This window comes from Ranitomeya variabilis, chromosome 1, assembly GCF_051348905.1.
Source record: "Ranitomeya variabilis isolate aRanVar5 chromosome 1, aRanVar5.hap1, whole genome shotgun sequence".
NCBI lineage: Eukaryota > Metazoa > Chordata > Amphibia > Anura > Dendrobatidae > Ranitomeya > Ranitomeya variabilis.
This window is the reverse complement of record NC_135232.1, coordinates 303,461,128-303,485,255: the sequence shown is the minus strand read 5'-3', so window position 1 is coordinate 303,485,255 and position 24,128 is coordinate 303,461,128. Positions and strand designations below refer to the sequence as shown.

Below are 24,128 nucleotides of genomic sequence, written 5' to 3'. Positions count from 1 at the left end.
CAAACAGTACATACTCACCATCTGATGTCCGTCAGGTCCCTTGCCGTCTGCTTCCTGCTCTGACTGAGTGCCGCCGTACAGTGAGAGCAGATCACAGCGGTGACGTCACTGCTGTGCTGTGCTCTCACTGTACGGCGGCACTCAGTCAGAGCAGGAAGCAGACGGCAAGGGACCTGACGGACATCAGATGGTGAGTATGTACTGTTTGTTTTTTTTTACATTTACGCTGGTAACCAGGGTTAACATCGGGTTACTAAGCGCGGCCCTGCGCTTAGTAACCCGATGTTTACCCTGGTTACCAGTGAAGACATCGCTGGATCGGTGTCACACACACCGATTCAGCGATGTCAGCGGGACCTAAACGACCAAAAAAAGGTCCAGGCCATTCCGACACGACCAGCGATCTCGCAGCAGGGGCCTGATCGCTGGTACGTGTCACACATAGCGAGATCGCTACTGAGGTCGCTGTTGCGTCACAAAACTTGTGACTCAGCAGCGATCTCGCTATGTGTGACGGGGCCTTTAGAGTCAGGCATTCAGGATCCAAGCAGATAGCTGGAGTGAGTCTGGGTTGCTGTGGAACACCAGACCTTGGTACAATAGGTCCTGTCTCTTTGGTAGAAGAATAGGTCTCTCTGTCTTCAAGTAATATCTTGTAAGATAAGATAAGATCTGTAAGTGGATCTCTTACAGCCTATGTTGGCAGGCACAGTCGATGAGTCCTGCGATCCACTAGCAACGGCGGAGGGCAGAAGGGGCAACCTGTCAAGAACGGACACCACGGTGTGCGACACCTTGGTGAGGTCCGCCACAGACTGAGACAGAGAGGAAGCCCACACGGGGATAGAGGCCTCTCTCACCTGGGGCAGTAGGGGATTGCTGCAGTCCTGATAGAGGGGAGAGAACTGACCTGAAGGGAGTTTGCATTTACATGAGGAGCATACGAAGTGTCTGACTAGAGCAGAGAAAGAAGAAGAAGCAAGACGACGAGAACGCTCTCCTTTAGGATTAGGCATGATGACCCACTAACTAATTCCAGAAGGTTAGGGGACAGGAAGGGAATTGAGGAATATCAGTCAGAAGAGCAGAGCTACTCACAGTCAGATGCAGGCGTCCTGTAGTCTGCTTCCAGTAGTAAAGAACGAAGCAAAGGAGATGCTGGTCCCACAGGAAAAAAAATACCCACCCGATCCACACGAAAATGGCGACCTCAAGGAGGGTGAAAAGGACCCGCGGGGTAAAAGTGCGTGCTGCAGAGGGGTGAGCCAACGCTGAAGGAAGAATCCCACTCTGAGGCTGGAAAGGGGCGGAGCTAACCGCCGGGTCCGGGAAGAGGAAGATGGCGATGACTGCAGAGCTTGCCTGAAGCTTGGAGGAGTGGGCAGAGCTAACCGCCGGGGGCAGGAAGAGGAAGAGTGGAAGCGACAGGCGGGAGAAAGGCCCGCCCGAATTGTTGAGAAGGGGGGGTGGAGCCAACGCAGAAACTAGGCCTGAGAGAAGTCGGTACCTAGATTAGGTACCAGTGACCGCCGGAGCAGGGCTGAGCGGCGCAGAGGCCGTAAAAGATGCAGCAAAAGGTATCCCAGCGCCCCAACCACAGGGAAAATGAGGGATAACAGCCACCTATAATCCCAAAGGGACCACAATTCACAAAGCCCTAACAATAACCCAGCACCCATTAAAAATAAAGTGAGAAAAAACAAGTTTTCCATCTGTCTTCATCCCTTGATCTTCTGTGTCTTCTACTTTTCTTGAATCTTCCTGTGGAAGTTCTCCTCATCGCCTCTGGAAGAAACCTGGGGAAGAGAGGGAAAAAGTGGAGATGTACCTCTCCATCCCGGAATGTCAGACGTCCGAAATTTCTGTATTGCGGGACATCCTCGCCTCCTAAAACCGACAGGCTCTGGTGGGAGAGTGGGTGGGAGATGGGGCAAGGACAGGATCCCCTAAATACTCTTCTGTGTTAGGGGTTGGGGTCCTGCCGACTAGACATATGAGGATACGGGATGGCAGTTGACGCCATACTCATAGTCTCTACATCGGAGTACAGCTGTGACTGTTCACACTGTATCCCTCCAGAGGTTAAGGAAAAGATCCATCTGAAAAAGAAGAGATGTTACTAGAAAATGCCAAAAACCGAGGTAGATATGGGTCTAGTGAAAGACCCGTGTCCACCTCCTGCTGACACTAAGCTAAAACTGATTAACCTAGTGCCAGTCAGTGGGGTGTACACAGCAGAGGAGGAGCTAACTTTTTTTTGTCCATAGTGTCAGCCTCCTAGTGGCAGTAGCATACACCCATGGTTCCTGTGCCCCCAATGAATCGATAGAGAATTTTTTTTTTTAATGTTATGTTGCTCTATTCTTATAGCCATAAATTTTTAAACTTTCCATCTTTGGAGCTGTATAGGGGGCTTTTTGGGAGGGATTGGTTGAAGTTTGTATTGGTACTGTCTTGGGCTACATATTTTTTTCATTGTTATTATTTTTAGGGTGTAAGGGGTGCCAAAATGCAAATCTTTTATTTTTTTTTGTTTAATGTGCACTAAAAACAACAAGTTATTCTATAGTTTGTACCAGTTGGGTCCCTGGCTACCATAGGAAAGCATTAATGCCTTCGATCAGGCTCCTATTACCCTTACAGAGGGTAATGTCAAACAAGAAAGCCTCACCAATTAGCTGCAGAGTGATCACCTGTAAAATAGACAATGTCCTTCTCCAGCTGCCGAAATAGCTCATTAGCTTCCGTCTTGTTAAACAGAGAGGTATAATCACAACTCAGGTTTTCTGCACTGATTCTCCTCCATGTATACGTTTGATCCAGGAATGAATCCATCTTTTCAATCCTACACCTCTTTCCGGGTAAGTTTTCTGTATGACTGCTAGTGTCTGAACATCCAGCATTTTCATCTACAAGAGTCCTTTTGCTTTTAGTTTGCGCTTTCTTAGTCACAAACTTATCCATTATTTTAACATACTACAGAAGAAAAAGTGTAATTGTGAAAAGAGTGTTAGGTTTCCCGCAGTGCCACCTGGAAAAGAACATAAGAATATAAAATTGTCAAATGTAAAACTATACCAATAAGAACAGTAACTTTTATTATATATGTGATAGGTACTAACATGTAGTGATAAATGAGTGGCGAGGGCTTAGGACCTCGACTACCAACCATTCAGTAGACAAGAGTTAAGCTCCTGCATGAACCCTCACAGAGCGGTGACAGGCTCAAGTACTTAATATTGAGCCTGTACAAAATTCTACACTTTGCACATGCTCATACAGGGGTCTGAGCTATTTTGCTTGTTGAATTGGTTGGGGTCCACGTCCATAAATCTGCAGGGAGTTTCAGTACCCACAACAAAGTTGCAATTAAGATTGTTAAACCCCATTACAAATTAGCATAGCCAGACCCCAGTCTTTGGCAGCATTCCTGAGGAATGTTAGCCTATTTTTTATGGGAAAAGGCCTCCAAATTCACTAATATTTGTGGGTTGTTAAAAGAGTAGTCCAAAAGGTAACTAAAAACTCTTTAAATTTTTTTTTCATATTTCAGTGCACTTAGGGTACATGCCCATGATTAGGAAGAGCAGCTCACCTGTGCTGCGTCCAAAATGCTGCACTCTAGCGTGAGAAAATATTCCGAAAAATTCCCACGCTAGAGTTCATATGAGTTTATGCCACCAGGGGGTGCAGCTGCTATGACGGCAAGGCAAGTCAACGAAGCTGTATTCCATTCATTTCCCTGTTTTTACAGCCAGAGGCGGCTGCATTAGCTGGCTCCTGGTTGCAAATTTATTTAACCCCTTCAGATGGACTTACATAGTGGGACAGGACTGTATGGCGGACAGGTATGGGATATTGTTGCTTTTTTATTTTCCTTTTTTTTTTTTTCAGAAGATCGAGGGTCGTCAGTTGGATTGAGCGTACAATAAAGATATTAAAAGTAAACCCCATGTGTTTATTTATTTCATTAAAATATTTTATTCATAATGTGTGTGTATTTTTAACCGTTTATTACTATTGGATTAACCCCTTCATGACCTTGGGATTTTCCGTTTTTCAGTGTTCGTTTTTCGCTCCCCTCCTTCCCAGAGCCATAACTTTTTTATTTTTCCATCAATATAGCCATGTGAGGGCTTATTTTTTGCAGGACGAGTTGTACTTTTGAACGACATCATTGGTTTTACCATGTCGTGTACTAGAAAATGGGGAAAAAATTCTAAGTGCAGTTAAATTGCAAAAAAAGTGCAATCTCACAGTGGTTTTTTGTTTGGCTTTTTTGCTAGGTTCACTAAATGCTAAAACTGACCTGCCAGTATGATTCTCCACTCATTACGAGTTCATCGACACCAAACATGTCTAGGTTCTTTTTTTATCTAAGTGGTGAAAAAAAATTCCAAACTTTACTATAAAAAAATGCGCCATTTTCCGATACCCGTAGCGTCTCCATTTTTTGTGATCTGGGGTCGGGTCGGATCAGGGCTTATTTTTTGCGCGCAAAGCTGTAGTTTTTAGTGATACAATTTTGGTGCAGATACGTTCCTTTGATTGCCCGTTATTGCATTCGCTTCACCATTTAGCGATCAGGTTAATCCTTTTTTTTATTGATAGATAGGGCGATTCTGAACGCGGCGATACCAAATATGTGTATATTTGATTTTATTTTTATTGTTTCATTTTGAATGAGGGAAAGGGGGGGGGGGTGATTTAAACTTTTATATTTTTTTATTTCATATTTTTTAAACATTTTTTTTTTACTTTTGCCATGCTTCAATAGCATCCATGGGAGGCTAGAAGCTGGCATAGCCTGATCGGCTCTGCTACATAGCAGCGATAATCAGATCGCTCCTATGTAGCTGAATTACAGGCTTGCTATGAACGCCGACCATAGGGTGGCGCTCACATCAAGCCAGCATCAGCAACCATAGAGGTCTCAAGGAGACCTCTGGTTACTATGCTGACGCATCGCTGACCCCCGATCATGTGACGGGGGTCGGCGATGAGAGCATTTCCGGCCGGATGCGGTAGTTACATGCCACTGTCAGCGTTTGACAGCAGCATTTAACTAGTTAATAGCGGCAGGTAGATTGCGATTCCACTATTGTGCACACATGTCAGCTGTACAAAACAGCTGACATGTCGCGGCTTTGATGTGGGCTCACCGCCGGAGCCCATATCAAAGCAGGGGATCTGACCTCGGACGTACTATCCCGTCCGAGGTCAGAAAGGGGTTAATAATGGATAGGTGTCTTATTGACATCTCTCCATTATTAACCTGGCTTAATACATAAGCAAGGTGACATTAACCCCTTATTACCCCATATCCCACCACTACAGGGTAGTGGGAAGAGAGAGGCTAAGTGCCGGAATAGGCGCATCTTACAGATGTGCCTTTTCTGGGGTGGCTGGGGGCAGATGTTTTTGGCCAGGGGAGGGCAATAACCATGGTCCCTCTCCAGGATATTAATATCTGCCCTCAGTCACTGGCTTTCCCATTGTGGTGGAGAAAATTGAGCGGGAGCCCATGCCATTTTTTTCTGTGATTTAACCCTTTATTTTAACACCTACAGCTCCCAAATTTTACACACACAAACTACCAACATTATTAGTGAGGGATATGCAAAAATATAACGGATATGAAATGATTTACTGTATGTAAACCATGTCTCATATCCTGTCGGGTTTGATAAGGAGATGGCAAAAGCTGGCAATTGAATTACCGGCTATTATGCTATCTAGCTCTGTATGAGAAAAAAAAAAAATATATATATATATATATATATATATATATATATATATATATATATATCGTATTTTTCAGACTATGAGACGCACCGGACTATAAGGCGCACCCAGGTTTTAGAGGTGGAAAATAGGGAAAAAAAATATTTGAAGCAAAAAAATGTGGTAAAATATTTAATAACATAAATAACATACTATTATATATGGTGTTATTACATATAATAGTATGTTATTATGTTGGAAGCTGCAGGACCAGTGTGGTGTCTGTACAGTACTATATGAAGATGCTGGAGGGTGAGTATAAGAATGGGGGCACAGGGCTGATATTGAAAGCACCACTCCAGCACTGCAAAATAGCACTGGAGTGCTGCTTTAGGCTACGTTCACACGATCCTTTTTTCACTGCGGATTTTTCAGGTCCTTTTTCGGGAAAATCCGCAGTGAAAAACGGCGGTGCTTCTCTCTGCGGTTTTGTGTCCTTTTTCTACTGCGGATTCCACTGCGGGTTTCCAACTGCAGTTTCCTATTGGTGCTGTTGGAAACCCGCAGCGGAATCCGCAGAAAGAATTGACATGGTACTTCTTTTTTCTGCAGGCAAATCCGCGCTGATTTCCCTGCGAAAAAAAGGATTGTCGGCACAGCGGTTTTTGTTTTCCATAGGGTAACATTGTACTGTACCCTGCATGGAAAACTGCTGCGGATCCGCAGCTGCAATTCCGCTGCGGATCCGCAGCAAAAACCGCATCGTGTGAACATAGCCTTAAAATCCCATGGGAGAACTATAACTCCCAGCATGTCCTGCAGATCCTATGACATGCTGGGAGTTATAGTTCACCACAGGAGTGGCAGAGTGCTTTATTGTGTTTTGTAAAGACTAAGGCTACGTTCACATTAGCGTTGTGCGACGCAGCGTCGGGCGCCGCCGCATGCGTCATGCACCCCTATATTTAACATGGGGGCGCATGGACATGCGTTGCATTTGCGTTTTGTGACGCATGTGTCGCTGCGGCGCATGCGTCAGGGCGCACAGGACGCAGCAAGTTGCATTTTTTGTGCGTCCAAAATCAAGCAAAAAAAGGATGCATGCGTCACAAAACGCTGCGTTGTGCATGCGTTCACATTTGCGTTGTGCGTTGCGTCGCCGACGCTGCGGCGCACAACGCAAATGTGAACGTAGCCTAACCTCTTAATTGTGGCAGCCAGCCACTGTGGTGAGGTAAAAGCATCCCATGACTGCACACAGAGCCCTCCCTCTTGTTGCCTTTCCACAGCACAGGTAATGGAAGCCAGCAGATTCTAGTGGAGAGCATGAAGGACCTGTGATGATGTCAAGAAGAGGGAGGGCTCTGAGCTGCCATGTGATGCTCCAGCCCGCCCACTCCTGACATCACACAGGTCCTGTTTGTGCACAGCACTCAGCATCCAGGCATGGCAGGCAGGTATACAGCGATCTCCTCTCCGCTCTGGCCCCTGCTGCTGCCTCCTCCTCCCCAGGACACACAAATCTCCCTAGCTGCTGCAATCAGCGCTGAGGAAGCCATGGGTGTTCCTGCTTAAGTGCAGTATTCATTTGCTGCTCCAGGCTCACAGCTCAGCTGATCGGTGGGCGGGGAGCCGCTAATGAATATTCACTGCACTTAATCATCGGGACCATGTGGTTTTCCCAGGGCTGATAAAAGGCAGCGGGGACATCCTGAAGTGGGATAACAGTCACTGCTGCCCCCCTCCCCACATGCTACATCCGTACCATAAGACACCATAAGACGCACCCACACTTTCCTCCCAAATTTGGAGGAAAAAAAGTGCGTCTTATGGTCGGAAAAATACGGTATATATGTATGTATGTATGTATGTATGTATGTGTGTGTGTGTGTGTGTGTATGTATGTATGTATATATATATTTTATATATAATATCTATATCGTATATACTCGAGTATAAGCTGACTGGAGTATAAGCCAAGACCCGTAATTTTGCCACAAAAAACTGGGAAAACTTAATGACTCGAGTATAAGCCTAGGGTGGAAAGTGCAGCAGCTACCGGTAAATGTCAAAAATAAAAGTAAAATTGATTGAGACATCAGTAGGTTAAGTGTTTTTGAATATCCATACTGAATCAGGATCCCCATATAATGCTCCATACAGTTTATGATGGACCCGATAAGATGCTCCATATTAAAATATGCCCCATATAATGCTGCACAAATGTTGATTATGACCCCATAAGATGCTCCATACAGACATTTTCCCCATATAATGCTGCACAAATGCGGATTATAGCCTTATAAAATGCTCCATACAGACATTTGCCCCATACAATGCTGCACAAATGTTGATTATGGCCCCATAAGATGCTCCATAGAGATATTTGCCCCATATAATGCTGCACAAATGCTGATTATGGCCCCATAAGATGCTCCATAGACACATTTGCCCCATATGCTATTGCTACGATTAAAAAAAAAAAATCACATACTCACCTCTTGTCACTCAGGCCCCCGGCACTTGCTATAGTCCACCATTGGGCGCCGCTCCGTCTTCCTCTGCACTGACATTCAGGCAGAGGGCGGCGTGCACACTAATCGCGTCACTGCAGAGGAAGACGGAGCGGCGCCCAGCGGTGGAACGCGGACAGGTGAATATCGCGCAATGCCCCCATACTCGCCTGCTCCTGGCACGCTCCCTGCACATACCTGGTTCTCCAGGTGCCGGAAGCTTCTTCCTGTGTTGAGCGGTCACATGGTACCGCTCATTACAGTAATGAATATGAGGCTCCACCCCTATGGGAGTGGAGTCTGGTCCATATTCATTACTGTAATTGTGATAGAAATATATATATCATGTAGATCTCACTTGCATGTATACTCCTCTATAATCAAATATATACTTATATGCTCACAGCTAATATATACATTATAATAAATGGTTTAAAATGGTTGACACGAACTAATATAACCCAGACAGATCATATGGGGTTTTCCATCCCTAAAAGCGGAATAGTGTCAGATGTTTGATGACTGCTGATCAAATGTCTCCACTTTGTCCTAGATTCAGAACTCAAGTTCAGTTGCTTAATCCGCTGTCATATGAGCATTAATCACCATGTTCCATATATGTTTAGATAACCAATGACAGAGGCGCTAGACAATATGGTAATTAACTAACCACCCCTGACAACCCCTAACCACTCCTTTCTATGTGAAAATATAAAACTATGTATGTACAATAAAGTTTCAGTATTGATGGAATGTTGTTCTGTCACAGTTGTGTACAGTCCATTCTTGATGAGCGCTCAAAATACTCAGTCTAATTGGGAGCGGCCGCAGCACACACAGAGGGATAAATTTATCCAACCCTAATATTTCCATAACAGAATGGCCCCCAACAGCGAGGCACGGATGAAACGCACACGTGGACCCACTACTGACCGGAGAGAAGGAGGTGGCCGTGGCCTTGGCACAGGGGCAGGAGACTGCGCAGCTCCATAAGTAAGGTAAGAAAATATCATCTTACCTGAAAGTCCCCTGTGCCCAGTCCTTGTCTATGCCTCTTGCCGGTCAGGTGTGTGGTCACCAATTCCCAGGTAGTGTAAAAAATCCGTAGCCACGAATCCACCCTGGGAGGTGTCTGCTGTGAGCCGTGTATATGTTCTATGTTTGTGTAAGATCCGGGAGAAGGAAGGAAAAGTGACTTTTGCTTTTGGTTGCTGGGTAACAGACCGCAGGAGGTCAAATCGCTCGATAAGTTATTGCAGGATTCCCGTGCATAGGAGGAACAGGTAGAGTTCCGGGGCAGGTAGTCCCATGTTCCAGGCACGGGTAGTGATAACTTAGAGGGCTACTGCAGATTCCCGTAGTGCCGGCGATCCAATTAGGACGTCCGGACCGGGGTGGTAGATTTCCCGCTTGTTGTGCTTCTCACTCAGGCACTCAGGCGGCCCGGGCGCAGGTGCGTCCAGTGCGATTGGCAGTAGTCTGTTCCCAGCGCAACCTGCACGTGTCACAGAATTTAAAAAGGGAATCTCCCGGATTGTCTATCTGTTTCTGTTTGTGTCATGTACTATTGCCGCTTTAAGGGCATATAACTGTAAAAGAAAGTTTTTTTTTTCTTCTCTCTCTCTTCTCCGAACTTCCTCTTTCTCCGTGCTGTTTAGCAGAGAGATATGCATTGTAAATCACACTGTCACATCGGGTTTTTTTTTTTTTACTGACTGTTTTCAGCTGCAATGCTGGCTATGTGTAGCTTTTTGTGAAGAAGTTAAGTTAAATTGTATCTATCATTTTTGATGTGACATACATGTTTTCAGATGTGATTTTGGTGACATTTGATATTATTGCAATAGCATACGGAATAAAAAGAGGAAGTGTGTCTCTGACTGAATTTGAGCGCAGAGATACTAAAAAAAAAAAAAAAAAAAAAGGGGAGAAGAGAGAAGCCGTTTTCATTTTTAATTTTTTTTTACTCTCTTAAAGGGTCTTTTTCTTTTTGCGGCATTTTAAAATTTTTAATTAAGTTTTCCTCAATCTTCAATCTCTTTACCTTTTTATTTTTTATTTATTTATTTATTTTTGGAAAAAGGTTTTTTTCTTTCCTTTTGTATCAAAATTTTGAGTTTTTGGTTGTGAGCTAAGTTTTTGACGGTTTTTCTTATCGTTTTGGGTTTTTCTTAGAGTTTTATATACTCATTTTTAGAAGTTTTTTTTATTATTTAGCACTGTTTTTTTTTCATTTTTGTGTGTTTTTCATTTTTTTGCTTTTGCCATGGGGAATAAAGTGGCCGAGCAACAGGAAAGTCTTTTTACTTCCTGATGAGAAAACAGCTCCTAGATAGTGGCAGAACACGAAGGTGTTAAGTATGTGAAGATTTTTGGAAGGTATAAAGTACGTGAAATTCATTAGAATGGCAGATTTCAAGCTGCGGAGTGGCATGACGTAGAAGGAAAAATAAGGGAAGTTAGCTGATGTTAGATTGCTGAATACTAATACATGGTATGAAGTAGCAGCAGAGCTTACATCGTTTAGGTGGTACAGAAAGTTATGTGAGCAAACCAGGAAGTGATTTTTGTGGGTATGAGACGGGGGAATCTGCGCAGTCTGCTTTTAGCAGAATCCATGGTATAGGTAGTTATTTTTGCACAGTATGTGGCGTGCCCCGTCTCTCCCTACAGGGAGAAGGCATAATTGCTCCTCTCTATTATTCTTGTTGTTCTCATCTATCCTCTTTTTTTCTCTGTCAGTCTTCTCTCTCCGCATTCTCTCTCTCCTTTCCTCTCCTCTTCCTCCACATTTTTTTCTCTTCTCTCTCTTCCCCTCTCTATCTCTCTCCTCCATACCCTCCATCTTCTCCTCCCTCCTTCTCCACTCCCCCACCACACCTTTCTCCTCCCTCTTTCTGTCATTATATGAAATTTTGTTTGGGTCTAGTCCCAGGTTAGGGGTATCCTTTCCCTCAGCAGCTGACTATGCAATATGATACTTTGTCTGCTTATGTAATTGAACTCACCAAGAAACTTGCTAACATCCATTCTCGAGTTTTTTTCTTCATTGCCAGATCCAGATTCGGTGTCCGGTATGCCCTCCTAGAAGCCAGGAGACTGGGAGTTGGTGGAAAAAAGTTTGTAAGGAGAACACCACTCGATCCCAGATTTGATGGTCCTGTTCAAGTGCTGCTGATGACACCAAACTCTGCGAAACTGGAGGGAAGACCCGCTTGGATCCACTCATCGCATCGCAAGAAAGCTCCCCTGCCAGAAGATGACACCCAAGCCAGAATTATGTTGCGGCCTGACCGAAAGGATGACCTACCTGATAAAGACTACACATCGCTCACTACACATGCTATTGACTAAGAGACTGATTGCAACGAACCCCCGTTAGGGACAGATCTCCTGACCGCCCATTTGCGAAAAGTCTGTACGGAGTGGGGCACAGGCGTTAGGCTTGTGTCAGTTCGCCGACAGCACAAAAGAGTTGCAGCGCTTTGGGACAGGAGGCTAGGATTAGGGCAAGTGATATCTAAGGGGGGCTTGTGATAGAAATATATATATCATGTAGATCTCACTTGCATGTATACTCCTCTATAATCAAATATATACTTATATGCTCACAGCTAATATATACATTATAATAAATGGTTTAAAATGGTTGACACGAACTAATATAACCCAGACAGATCATATGGGGTTTTCCATCCCTAAAAGCGGAATAGTGTCAGATGTTTGATGACTGCTGATCAAATGTCTCCACTTTGTCCTAGATTCAGAACTCAAGTTCAGTTGCTTAATCCGCTGTCATATGAGCATTAATCACCATGTTCCATATATGTTTAGATAACCAATGACAGAGGAGCTAGACAATATGGTAATTAACTAACCACCCCTGACAACCCCTAACCACTCCTTTCTATGTGAAAATATAAAACTATGTATGTACAATAAAGTTTCAGTATTGATGGAATGTTGTTCTGTCACAGTTGTGTACAGTCCATTCTTGATGAGTGCTCAAAATACTCAGTCTAATTGGGAGCGGCCGCAGCACACACAGAGGGATAAATTTATCCAACCCTAATATTTCCATAACATAATGAGCGGTACCATGTGACCGCTCAACGCTGGAAGAAGCTGTCAGCGCCCGGAGAACCTGGGACCGTGCCAGGAGCAGGTGAGTATGATTAGACAGCTGCCGCTCCCCCTCCCCTGCCAACTCCTGGGAATGACTCGAGTATAAGCCGAGAGGGGCAATTTCAGCCTAAAAAAATGGACTAAAATTCTCGGCTTATACTCGAGTATATACGGGGTGTGTGTGTGTGTGTGTGTGTGTGTGTGTGTGTGTGTGTGTGTGTGTGTGTGTGTGTGTGTGTGTGTGTGTGTGTGTGTGTGTGTGTGTGTGTGTGTGTGTGTGTGTATATACGCATATTGCATACACACACATACATGTATATCTATATATATATATATCTCTCTCTCTCTCTCTCTCTCTATATATATATATACTGTATATGTTTCTCATTGATATATATATATCTATATATATAATTGTCTAAGGGTCTGTTTGTCTGTAACCGAAATCCTGCGTCGCTGATTCGGTCGAGGCCGGCCGAGCACGACCATCAGCGTTCATAAATAAACTACATACATATACTAGAACGAGAATAACATGGAAGGACAGTCTGTGAGGGAGAGAATAACAAGGAGGACAGTCTGTGAGGGAGAGAATAACATGGAGAACAGTCTGTGAGGGAGAGAATAACATGGAGAACAGTCTGTGAGGGAGAGAATAACATGGAGAACAGTCTGTGAGGGAGAGAATAACATGGAGAACAGTCTGTGAGGGAGAGAATAACATGGAGAACAGTCTGTGAGGGAGAGAATAACATGGAGAACAGTCTGTGAGGGAGAGAATAACATGGAGAACAGTCTGTGAGGGAGAGAATAACAGAGGACAGTCTGTGAGGGAGAGAATAACATGGAGGACAGTGTGAGGGAGAGAATAACATGAAGGACAGTGTGTGAGGGAGAGAATAACATGAAGGACAGTGTGTGAGGGAGAAAGAGAATAACATGGAGGACAGTGGGTGAGGGAGAAAGAGAATAACATGGAGGACAGTGGGTGAGGGAGAAAGAGAATAACATGGAGGACAGTGGGTGAGGGAGAACGAATAACATGGAGGACAGTCTCTGAGGGCGAGAATAACATGGAGGACAGTCTGTGAGGGCGAGAATAACATGGAGGACAATCGATAATTAAAGTTTCAGGTGCACTACCATCTCACAATAATATAAAGCTCAAATAATACTGAGGCAGGGTGCTACCAAATGCATGGAATATGCAGTACCAAGCCAAGGAGGAAAGCCCATGCATAAATGAGTGCACACCTGCTACAAAGTCATGAAAAAATATAAATATATATGATTTTTATTAATGTAAACACCAAACAGCAAAAAATCTAAAACCAATTAAAACAACACAGCCACCCCCATGTACCCTGGTCCACATGAAGATATATAATATACAAAAGCCCTCTATATATTTACATATATGAAACTGCAACAAACAGGAGGATAATCCAAGTTAGTTAACAATCAACAGTTCCATATTATGTGTCCCCAAGGAAATTTTATTTATATAATATCACAAGGTAAATGTACCATATTGTACCAATAACCAGATCCCTGGTCCTGTCTCAGTGAGCTGAATAAGGGCGTCCCCAAACTTGATCACAAATGATCACAATCCATGTGAATGAGGGGAAATATATAATGAAATAAAGTCCCTGCTGGAATCAAAAATGAATGTATGGCTGTACCCCAGAGATAGCCACCCCTGTGGGATCTGGGAGAATACAAATAGACAGCCCCTAAGGATGATAAGAGGGCTAATAGTATAATGTGCCCACCAGCATGTCAGAGCACATGACACACAGCCGTCCACCATAGAATAAAGCTGCTGGTATGCAGGGTGAGGCCAAAAGGATTACCGTTCCAGGTCAGGGCTGAGAGGGAGTGGAGGAGAGACCAGGGGGTGTGGGTGAGTCCCACGCGTATCGCCGCTCCTGGGCGGCTTCGTCAGGGAAAGTAACTCTCTGTTAGAAGGTGTACAAGTTATATACAAGCAAGCATAATGAAGAATCACCTACCGGTGTTAGCAATTGCCGCCGGTGAGACCGGAAATGGATATGGGAGCTAGAGGTGTAGTCATGGTGACCACAGAGAAACTCGTACCTGCGCAGACAGAGGAGGAAATAACTGAGTGCTCAGAACGAGCACTATGTGCGGCCGCACAGAATCAGAGAAGAGGGTGCACAGCGCCCTCTGGCTGAATAATAAATATCTGCACCAAGGAGAAACGAAAAGACATGAGAATATACAGGAGATGTCCCAAGTATATAAGGCTGGTAGATAACTGCCTATACTAGGGGGAATAATATTGCTTCCAAATAGGAGCCTATCAGGGAGGAAAGACATATTATTCAGTAAGGCACACGTAAACGAGATAATATATAAAGGTATCTACATCATGTTATTTATAATATGTAATGGCATACTGTGCCTAACAATGGTTTGGGATATAGCCTCACATGATTATAGAGATAACATGATATAATTATCCACACATATAGCTATAATAATAATAAATAATAATAATAATAATAATGAGGAGAATAATATATTAAAGTCAAAAGGATAACCACACACACATATATATATATATATATACACATATATACACACAATATTGTATACATATAACCATATATATATGTGGAGCCCCCCCCACATATTTGATGATAAGGAATCCCCCAGGTGCACATAAACAAATTGTTCTCTCTATATCTTCAAAGTCCAGAAGGGCAAGTCCTGAAAAGAGGTCCAACTTGAAGTGATTCCACATGGTTGGATCAAAGTCCACTTATCCAAAGGATTCTAGTCGTAGTCCATGAGGTTCCAGGCCTGGTGAGTAGGGTAGTCAATGAACTTATCCCAAGAAACCTGTGTATGCAAGTTCCTCATTCAAGCCTGTAGGCGACATGGATTTAAGACGAAAGATCCAACGAGCTTCATGCTGTAGTAGTAGCCTATGTCGATCCCCGCCTCTCTCATTGCTGAAAATCCTCTGTAAACCGAAAAAACGTGTGTTAGCAGGTTTACCATCATGGCACTGAAGATAATGCGTTGCTATAGGAGTCAAAGTTTTACTCTTTTTAAGATCCGAGCGAGCCAAGTTAATTGTAGATAAGTGTTTTTGCGCCCGTCTTCTAAGCTCTTGTGAGGTTTGCCCAACATAAATTTTATGACATGGGCATATAATGGCATACACCACAAAGCTGGTTTTACAATTGATATAATGACAAAGGGAATAATTCTGATCATCAAAAGGGCTGATAAAATGATCTTTTGTGACCGGCATGTATGGGCAGATTGTACAGTCGCCGCAGGGGAATGAACCCCTGAGGCGAATACCCCGAGTCAATCTAACAACTGGTCGTGAGAAATGGCTCTTTGTTAAAATGTCACGTAAGTTGGGAGCCCTTTTAGCCGTCATCAGGGGTCTAGGACTTACACATGTCGAGGTTTGAGCATCCGACGTCAAAATATCCCAATTTTTCGTAAGAATATTTCTCACCTGATGCCAGTTGGTACTAAATTCCGTGATGAACCTCACAGTAGTTTCCTGCGGCCGAGGTTGTACCATCAGGAGAGAGGTCTGATTCAAAGTTCTAGCCCGCTGGAAAGCCTTAGATATCGTCTTCCGAGGGTATCCCCTTTGCTGAAATCTTATAGTTAGATCCTTTGCCTGTTGCTGAAAGTCCTCATCTGTTGTACAATTACGACGGGTCCGGAAAAATTGTCCCACCGGAATACCCCTCCGGGTATGTAATGGGTGAAAGCTTTGATATTGTAAAAGATTGTTCGTAGCTGTGGGCTTACGGAATAGATCTGTCACCAGTCTGTTACCATCAATCCGAATCCGGAGGTCCAAGAAAATTGCTGTATCCAAAGAACAAGAATATGTTAAGAAGATGTTCAGCATATTATCATTCAATTCCCTAAGGAATTGTGCACAGGCAGTTTCCGTACCTACCCAAACAAAAAAGATATCATCCAAGAACCGGTACCAGTGTTTAATGTGATCCTGGAAACCCCGAGAGCGGTAGACAATCGTCTCCTCCCACCATCCAAGAAAAATATTTGCGTAGGCCGGTGCACAGCGTGCACCCATGGCCACGCCAGAGACCTGTTTATAATATACCCTGTCAAAAAGAAAATAATTGTGATGCAGGATAAAGCTCAGAAGATCTAGGATAAGGGAATCATGAAAGCGGTTAGTATCCTCAAGCCGATCAAGAAAAAAAGTTAGTGCCTTAATCCCGTGAGAGTGGTTGATATTTGAGTAAAGTGACTCGACGTCACAAGTCACGAGCAGTTCTTGACCCGTCAAAGTAATCTTATGGCAGTTACGGATGAAATCAGAGGTGTCTTTAATAAAAGATGGTAAACCTGCTGCTATTGGTTGTATGAAGAAGTCGATGTATGTACATACTCTTTCACACATACTTCCAATGCTGGACACAATTGGCCTGCCGGGTGGTTTGTAAGTATTTTTGTGTACCTTCGGTAAAAGGTAAAATGTGGGGACAACAGGGTTATCAACCCACATGAACTTTTTTTCACTCTTGGAGACAGTTCCCATAGAGGCAGCTTGATTAATCAATTTACGCAGCCTCCCTAGAAATACCTCTGTAGGGTCCGAAGGTAATTTGACATAGAAGTTGGTATTATCCAATTGTCTCTTAGCTTCTTCCAGGTAAAGGTGGGTGGGCCAGAGCACCACATTCCCACCCTTATCTGCTTCCCTGATAATGATGGAGTCATTATTTCTGAGCGAATCAATGGCCTTTCTTTCAGAACGTGAGAGGTTATCGAGATTACCAGCAATGGGGGGGGAGATGCAAAATATCCCTTTTGGTGGCCTCAAAGAAAAATTTCACCGCTGGAACCAAGGAGAACGAAGGAGTGAAAGATGCCTTATTTCTATATGGGAAGGCCTTCCTACCTGGTGATGTGGTATTTTCATCCAAGAGGTCCAGGAGATCCTGAAGAACCTGTTGATCCCTGATGGAAGATGATTCAATAGCCTCCGGTCTTTTGTGGATCACCTGTAATATTAATTTTCTACAGAATAAATATAGGTCCTTAATAAGATCGAATTTTTCCGTAGTTTTAGTAGGGGAGAATGACAGTCCCCTTTGTAACACTGAGCACTCTGCTGATGAGAGAACAAGATCTGATAGATTAATAATCTGTAAGGCAGAGGACTGTACCTGTAAAGATGTTCCCCCCGGGACCATGGTGGCAGAAGCCCTCATCATTTCCTGTTCCTCTGATTGCGACGGTATGGTGAAAATGGACCCCTCCGAGTAGTTTGGCGCTTCCTGAGATTTCTGCCGCTTACGTCCCCGTCTTGTCTTCCGTCCAGATCGCTGCCTCCTGATGATAAAAAATCACTCGAACTGGAAGCACCGGTCGCCATCTCAGATGGATCAGGTGCCAAGTGATGTACCGGTTGTTGCATATATCGAGTATTTCCAGAGTGTCTCCAACGGAAAATTCTTTGGTTGTCAAAATCAGAACGATCTCTCTGGAATTTCTTCTGTTTACGGCCTATTACCTCCTTTTCAAATTTATCCAATGTCTCTTTAAGTTTTAATTTAAAAGGGGATACCAATTGTGTTTCATCAAAGTCAATCAACCTGTTTTCCAGGTCCCTGATATTCTGTTTGGTGGACGAGAGGAGCTGTTTATCATGCTCCAGCAACATGTTTATAATAATGCTGGAACATTGTAATAATCCTTTTTCCCATGTATGTTTAAATTGGGAAGAGGGTTCCCATGCCGGGAAAATTTGAATCCGCAAACCCCGTGGCACAATTCCCACCCTGAGGTATTCCTCCAATGTTCTAATATTCCACCAAAGACGTACAGCTGATTTATTAGCTGTTATAAGATCCAATGAAAGTTTAGAAAAATCAGAGTCTGTGCTTACTGGACCAGTATTAGAAAATAGGCTAGATGATTGATTCCGCCATGTGGCCTCCCTAGTTTCCCAATCCATATCAGCAATTGTCCACAGGTGGCAATATATCAAAGAAACCTTTTTTATATACCTATGAGAGTGTATAGTAACACTCACAACGGATTTTTGTATCAAAACACTATATTCAGTTGTGTGCCACCTGAGGAAGAAAACACCCTCATGAAAGTGGGGTGTATGGCCAAACAATCGATAATTAAAGTTTCAGGTGCACTACCATCTCACAATAATATAAAGCTCAAATAATACTGAGGCAGGGTGCTACCAAATGCATGGAATATGCAGTACCAAGCCAAGGAGGAAAGCCCATGCATAAATGAGTGCACACCTGCTACAAAGTCATGAAAAAATATGAATATATATGATTTTTATTAATGTAAACACCAAACAGCAAAAAATCTAAAACCAATTAAAACAACACAGCCACCCCCATGTACCCTGGTCCACATGAAGATATATAATATACAAAAGCCCTCTATATATTTACATATATGAAACTGCAACAAACAGGAGGATAATCCAAGTTAGTTAACAATCAACAGTTCCATATTATGTGTCCCCAAGGAAATTTTATTTATATAATATCACAAGGTAAATGTACCATATTGTACCAATAACCAGATCCCTGGTCCTGTCTCAGTGAGCTGAATAAGGGCGTCCCCAAACTTGCTCACAAATGATCACAATCCATGTGAATGAGGGGAAATATATAATGAAATAAAGTCCCTGCTGGAATCAAAAATGAATGTATGGCTGTACCCCAGAGATAGCCACCCCTGTGGGGTCTGGGAGAATACAAATAGACAGCCCCTAAGGATGATAAGAGGGCTAATAGTATAATGTGCCCACCAGCATGTCAGAGCACATGACACACAGCCGTCCACCATAGAATAAAGCTGCTGGTATGCAGGGTGAGGCCAAAAGGATTACCGTTCCAGGTCAGGGCTGAGAGGGAGTGGAGGAGAGACCAGGGGGTGTGGGTGAGTCCCACGCGTATCGCCGCTCCTGGGCGGCTTCGTCAGGGAAGTCTGTGAGGGCGAGAATAACATGAATTACAGTCTGTGAGGAGAGAGAATAACATGGAGGACAGTGTGAGGGAGAGAATAAAAATTTTCCCTGTTTTTAAGTTTATCATATGATAAAATAAATGGTATCTTTGAAAACTATAAGTCATCCTGTAGAAAACAAGCTGTCATACAGCGATAGATGACTAATAAAATAAAGACAGGAGAAAAACAATGGCAGTGTGTCCAATGGGTTAAAACATAAATGTAAGCACCAATGTTTATATGATTACTAGATGGTGGCCCGATTCTAACGCATCGGGTATCTACTATATAATCATCTAATTCTGTCTGTTTGTCTGTAACGGAAATCCCGCCTCGCTGATTGGTCTCGCCAGCTGCCCACGACCAATCAGCGACAGGCGCAGTCCGGCCGCGAATTGGCCCGGGATTTAAACCCCGCTGCGCTGATTGGTCCCACCCGGCTGGATGCGACCAATCAGCGATATTGGCGCAGGATTTAAACACCGCTTCACTGATAATGTATATATTTTACCCAGAAAATCCTGTGTATTCATTGCATTATTCTTAAATCTTCATAAATAAACTACATACATATTCTAGAATACCCGATGCGTTAGAATCGGGCCACCATCTAGTATGTGTCTCAATGAGAGAGAGTATATGTTTTCACGAATATTTGAGCCCATGGATCCATTCTATGTCCATTTGGCAAGCCAGCGAGAAAATCTCGCCGTACGGATGCCATATGGATAATTTTTGGAGGAAAAAAAAATTGCATCCTCGCATTGAATACGAAGCACTGTTCAGGAACTTTTCTGCATATCTCGGCTGTAAAAAAACGGACCGTATTTTGATACGTTAGGTCTGACCCCGGCCTAATAGAAAGCATTGGCCACAAAGTCTATTATTTCTGATGAATCTGTACCTTACTCTGTGCTCACTCAGCCAAGACCAGGGTAAAGAAGGGGTGGGGGCTCAGGAAGAGGGCCTCCATTTGATCTGCTTGCAAATATAAGGACACTGAAATATGAGAAGAGATTACAAAGTTTTAGTAAAGGTACCGTCACATTAAGCGACGCTGCAGCGATAGCGACAACGATGCCGATCGCTGCAGCGTCGCTGTTTGATCGCTGGAGAGCTGTCACACAGACCGCTCTCCAGCGACCAACGATGCCGAGGTCCCCGGGTAACCAGGGTAAACATCGGGTTGCTAAGCGCAGGGCTGCGCTTAGTAACCCGATGTTTACCCTGGTTACCAGCGTAAAAGTAAAAAAAACAAACTACATACTCACCCAGCGTCCCCCAGCTTCTGCTTCCTGACACTGACTGAGCTCCGGCCCTAACAGCACAGCGGCTTTCACTTTCACTTTAGGGCCGGCGCTCAGTCAGTGTCAGGAAGCAGACGCTGGGGGAGGTATGACGCTGGGTGAGTATGTACTGTTTGTTTTTTTTACTTTTACGCTGGTAACCAGGGTAAACATCGGGTTACTAAGCGCGGCCCTGCGCTTGGTAACCCGATGTTTACCCTGGTTACCAGTGTAAAACATCGCTGGTATCGTTGCTTTTGGTGTCAAACACAACGATACACGGCGATCGGACGACCAAATAAAGTTCTGGACTTTATTCAGCGACCAGCGACATCACAGCAGGATCCTGATCGCTGCTGCGTGTCAAATTAAACGATATCGCTAGCGAGGACGCTGCAACGTCACGGATCGCTAGCGATATCGTTTAGTGTGACGGTACCTTTACTCTTGAGAAGAGCTCATTGCCTTGCAGAAACAAAGAAAAGCATACAAAAAGATAGCAAAGTCATTAAATGCTCATAGAGATACAGCAAGAAGCTAAGTTCAAAGTTAAAAGTACACAGACTACACTACCAGGACGTGGCAGAAAGGGGAAGCCATCACCGGCTGCCACCAGATTCGTGAGGAGGTAGGTGCTCAAAAAACATTAGCAGGACTGCAAAAGAAACACTACAAGAAAATTGATTGCAGTGGGCACTGATGTTTCAGTTTGTACAGTAGGTGTGTACTAAACACACACACATACATACACGTTTAGGCCTCATTCATAAATGAGTGTTAAAACACGTATGGGAAAACATGATACCGGTGTCATCAGTGTATGGTCTGTGTGTCTGTTTTTACTGCCAGTGTGTCATCGGCGTTTTTAATGAATGCACAAATTACAAAGCGTCTCATATTCTTTGCAATGTCAAATATTGATGGCACACAGATAGCATCTGTCTACTGTACGTATTTTTCACGGAACCAAAGATTTGTATTGGCCCTTATTATTCGTGTAACTGGGGAAAAAAAAAATGGACATCTCCATGTGTACTGCACGGATACACAGTCCATGAAAAAAAACACGGACATGTGACTAGCACTATAGATTATGCTAGGTACATGTTGTTGTATCAGTGGAAAACAAAAATGTATGTGCAACATGGATAACTGAATGAGGCTTTAGAAAAAGGTTCTTCTTTACCATTTAAATTAAAGGGAACCTGTCGGGTGATACACGCTGCCCGACCCACAGGCAGCAGACACTGGTTGAATATTTTCAGCCATATACGGTATGTTTGATTCTGAAACACTGCAGCGTTCCAAAGATACGGTAGATTACTAGCAACCGGGGACAGAGCCGCACGGGAGGCTAGTCGGATAGGTGAGTCTCCAGCAGGTAGGGTGAGAGATCTGTGAGTCACTGGCATCCGGAAGGGAGCAGCTGCCAAGGATCCACGTCTGACTAGTCTCCCATGCTGCCTGGTTCCTGGCCAGCATTTAAAGGGAACTTGTAGTGACCCCAAATGTTGTTAACCTGTAGGTAAATAGCGTAAAGCCACACAGCCCCTGATGTACAGTCATAGAGGCGCTGGCACGGATTCAGTCACCGGCCGCTGTAAGCACACCCTGGCACATTGTGTGATACACTGCAGAGATGGCTGTAAGTCAGTGTGCCAGGGCCGCTGTGTGCTGAGAGCAGACTGTAGCCGCACGCTCCGTGCGTGTCTCTGTATGCCACGTGCACATGTTCAGTATTTGGTCAGGAAGAGTATAAGGGTACGTGCCCACGATCAGTAATGGCTGCGGGTTGGACACTACGTACTTGCACAGCATCCAGATGTTACTGCATAGAGGATGGCATTTTAAGAAATCCCATGTGCACTATGTGTCCAGTGACACCCGCGGAGACAGACATGTGGTGCGTCTTTCAGGACTGCAGAATGTCAATTTCTCTTGCAGAGACAGGAGCGTCCACAAGATAAATCTCACCCATACAATGTATTGGGTGCAGTGATTCCGTACGGTTCAGTGGTCACATGCGGAGTCACCTGCGTTCAATAGACGGCAGCGGTTTGAGCGCAGCGGACATATGCTGCATCCACAGCGCCGCTAGTTCCTGATCGTGGCCATCCGGCCTTACAGAAACGTATCACCACTTCTGGTTTTGGCTACTTTCACACTAGCGTCGTGCACTGCACATCGCTATGCGACGTTGCAGCGCACCGACGCATAGTGTGGAAGCGCCGCACAACGGGGGCAGCGGATGCTGTTTTACATCACATCCGCTGCCCCATTGTGATGTGCGGGGAGGCGGGGGTGGAGTTCCGGCCGCGCATGCGCGGTGGGAAAAGACGCTATCGACGCACAAAAAAAGTTACATGTAACTTTTTTTGTGCCGACGGTCCGACGCAACAGTCGCACGACGGTTGCGACGTGTGGCAATGCGTCGCTAATTCAAGTCTATGGAGAAAAAAAACGCATCCTGCAAGCACTTTTGCAGGACGCGTTTTTTTCTACAGAACGACGCATAGCCACGTGCAGTGCACGACGCTAATGTGAAAGAGGCCTTTTAGGCTACGTTCACATTAGCGTCGGGCGCCGCATGCGTCATGCGCCCCTATATTTAACATGGGGGCGCATGGACATGCGTCGCACTTGCGTTTTGCGCCGCATGCGTCGCTGCGGCGCCCGCGTCCGGGCGCAGAGGACGCAGCAAGTTGCATTTTTGCTGCGTCCAAAATCAATTAAAAAAAGGACGCATGCGGCGCAAAACGCAGCGTTGTGCATGCGTTTTGCTGCGTTTTTGTTTGCGTTGTGCGCTGCGGCGCACAACGCAAATGTGAACGTAGCCTTACAGATACTGAGGTAAAATTCTGACCGTGGCATTAGCGATTGGTTTTGTTTGTATGTGTGAACATTACCTATAACTGAGGTCTGTTTTCGCTCTGTAAGTGACAGGATACAGTGCAGAGCAGGGGACTGTCCTAGTTGCCCCCCATACATCGCCACTTAGCCGAGTGCAGACTGCAGTGAGAGCATCAGCCTGCTCCCCTCATAGCACAGCCAGTAACCATGGTAACCGCCAGGTCCGCCTTCCAGCGGGAAAGGAGAGTTTGGCGCCAAAACCGCGCACTCTGCACGATTGTGTCTGACAAGCTGAACTCCCGCAGGTTAACCACCATGATCGGCCAGAAGACCATCCATTCCTTCTTTACCCATGTCTCCAAGAAGAGGTCTTCTTCAGAAGCCTTCACAGAAGCGGAAGGCTGCAGGGGAGAGGTGAGTGACCTGGGCGCACCGTGGCTGTAGTGATGCAGGAATGGCGTCCAGTCCTTATATACTGCACGCTGTCATTACCTGTCATCTAGCCGGGCAGATGCGAACACTCAGCTGCTGAAGCGAAGGTTGTGTCTGTCTATTGCAGTGTGTGAATGAATGAATGAATGAATGAAGGAAGGAGCCATTGAGAAAAGTG

General features: G+C 44.6%; 2 protein-coding genes across 5 annotated transcripts in view; one reads left to right on the top strand and one right to left on the bottom strand.

Moving 5' to 3' along the window:
* ALKBH2 (alkB homolog 2, alpha-ketoglutarate dependent dioxygenase) overlaps nt 1-24,115 on the bottom strand; it is a 34,549-nt gene extending 10,434 nt beyond the window's left edge. The window contains exons 1-3 of one of the 4 annotated variants that reach the window (XM_077296049.1): nt 24,011-24,115; nt 20,287-20,381; nt 2,694-3,031 (exon numbers count right to left, since the gene is read on the bottom strand). In XM_077296049.1, the coding sequence (XP_077152164.1) occupies nt 2,694-2,964 (271 nt within the window). In that variant the 5' untranslated portion in view covers nt 2,965-3,031; nt 20,287-20,381; nt 24,011-24,115. Of the gene's footprint in view, nt 1-2,693; nt 3,032-20,286; nt 20,382-23,868; nt 23,961-24,010 lie in introns of those variants that run through there. The other 3 variants (XM_077296058.1, XM_077296073.1, XM_077296066.1) reach the window with 3 other exon arrangements.
* The window catches only part of UNG (uracil DNA glycosylase), a 110,409-nt gene continuing 109,950 nt past the window's right edge, over nt 23,670-24,128 (top strand). The window contains exon 1 of the mRNA XM_077296035.1: nt 23,670-23,932. Within this exon, the coding sequence (XP_077152150.1) occupies nt 23,726-23,932 (207 nt within the window). The 5' untranslated portion in view covers nt 23,670-23,725. The remainder of the gene's footprint in view (nt 23,933-24,128) is intronic.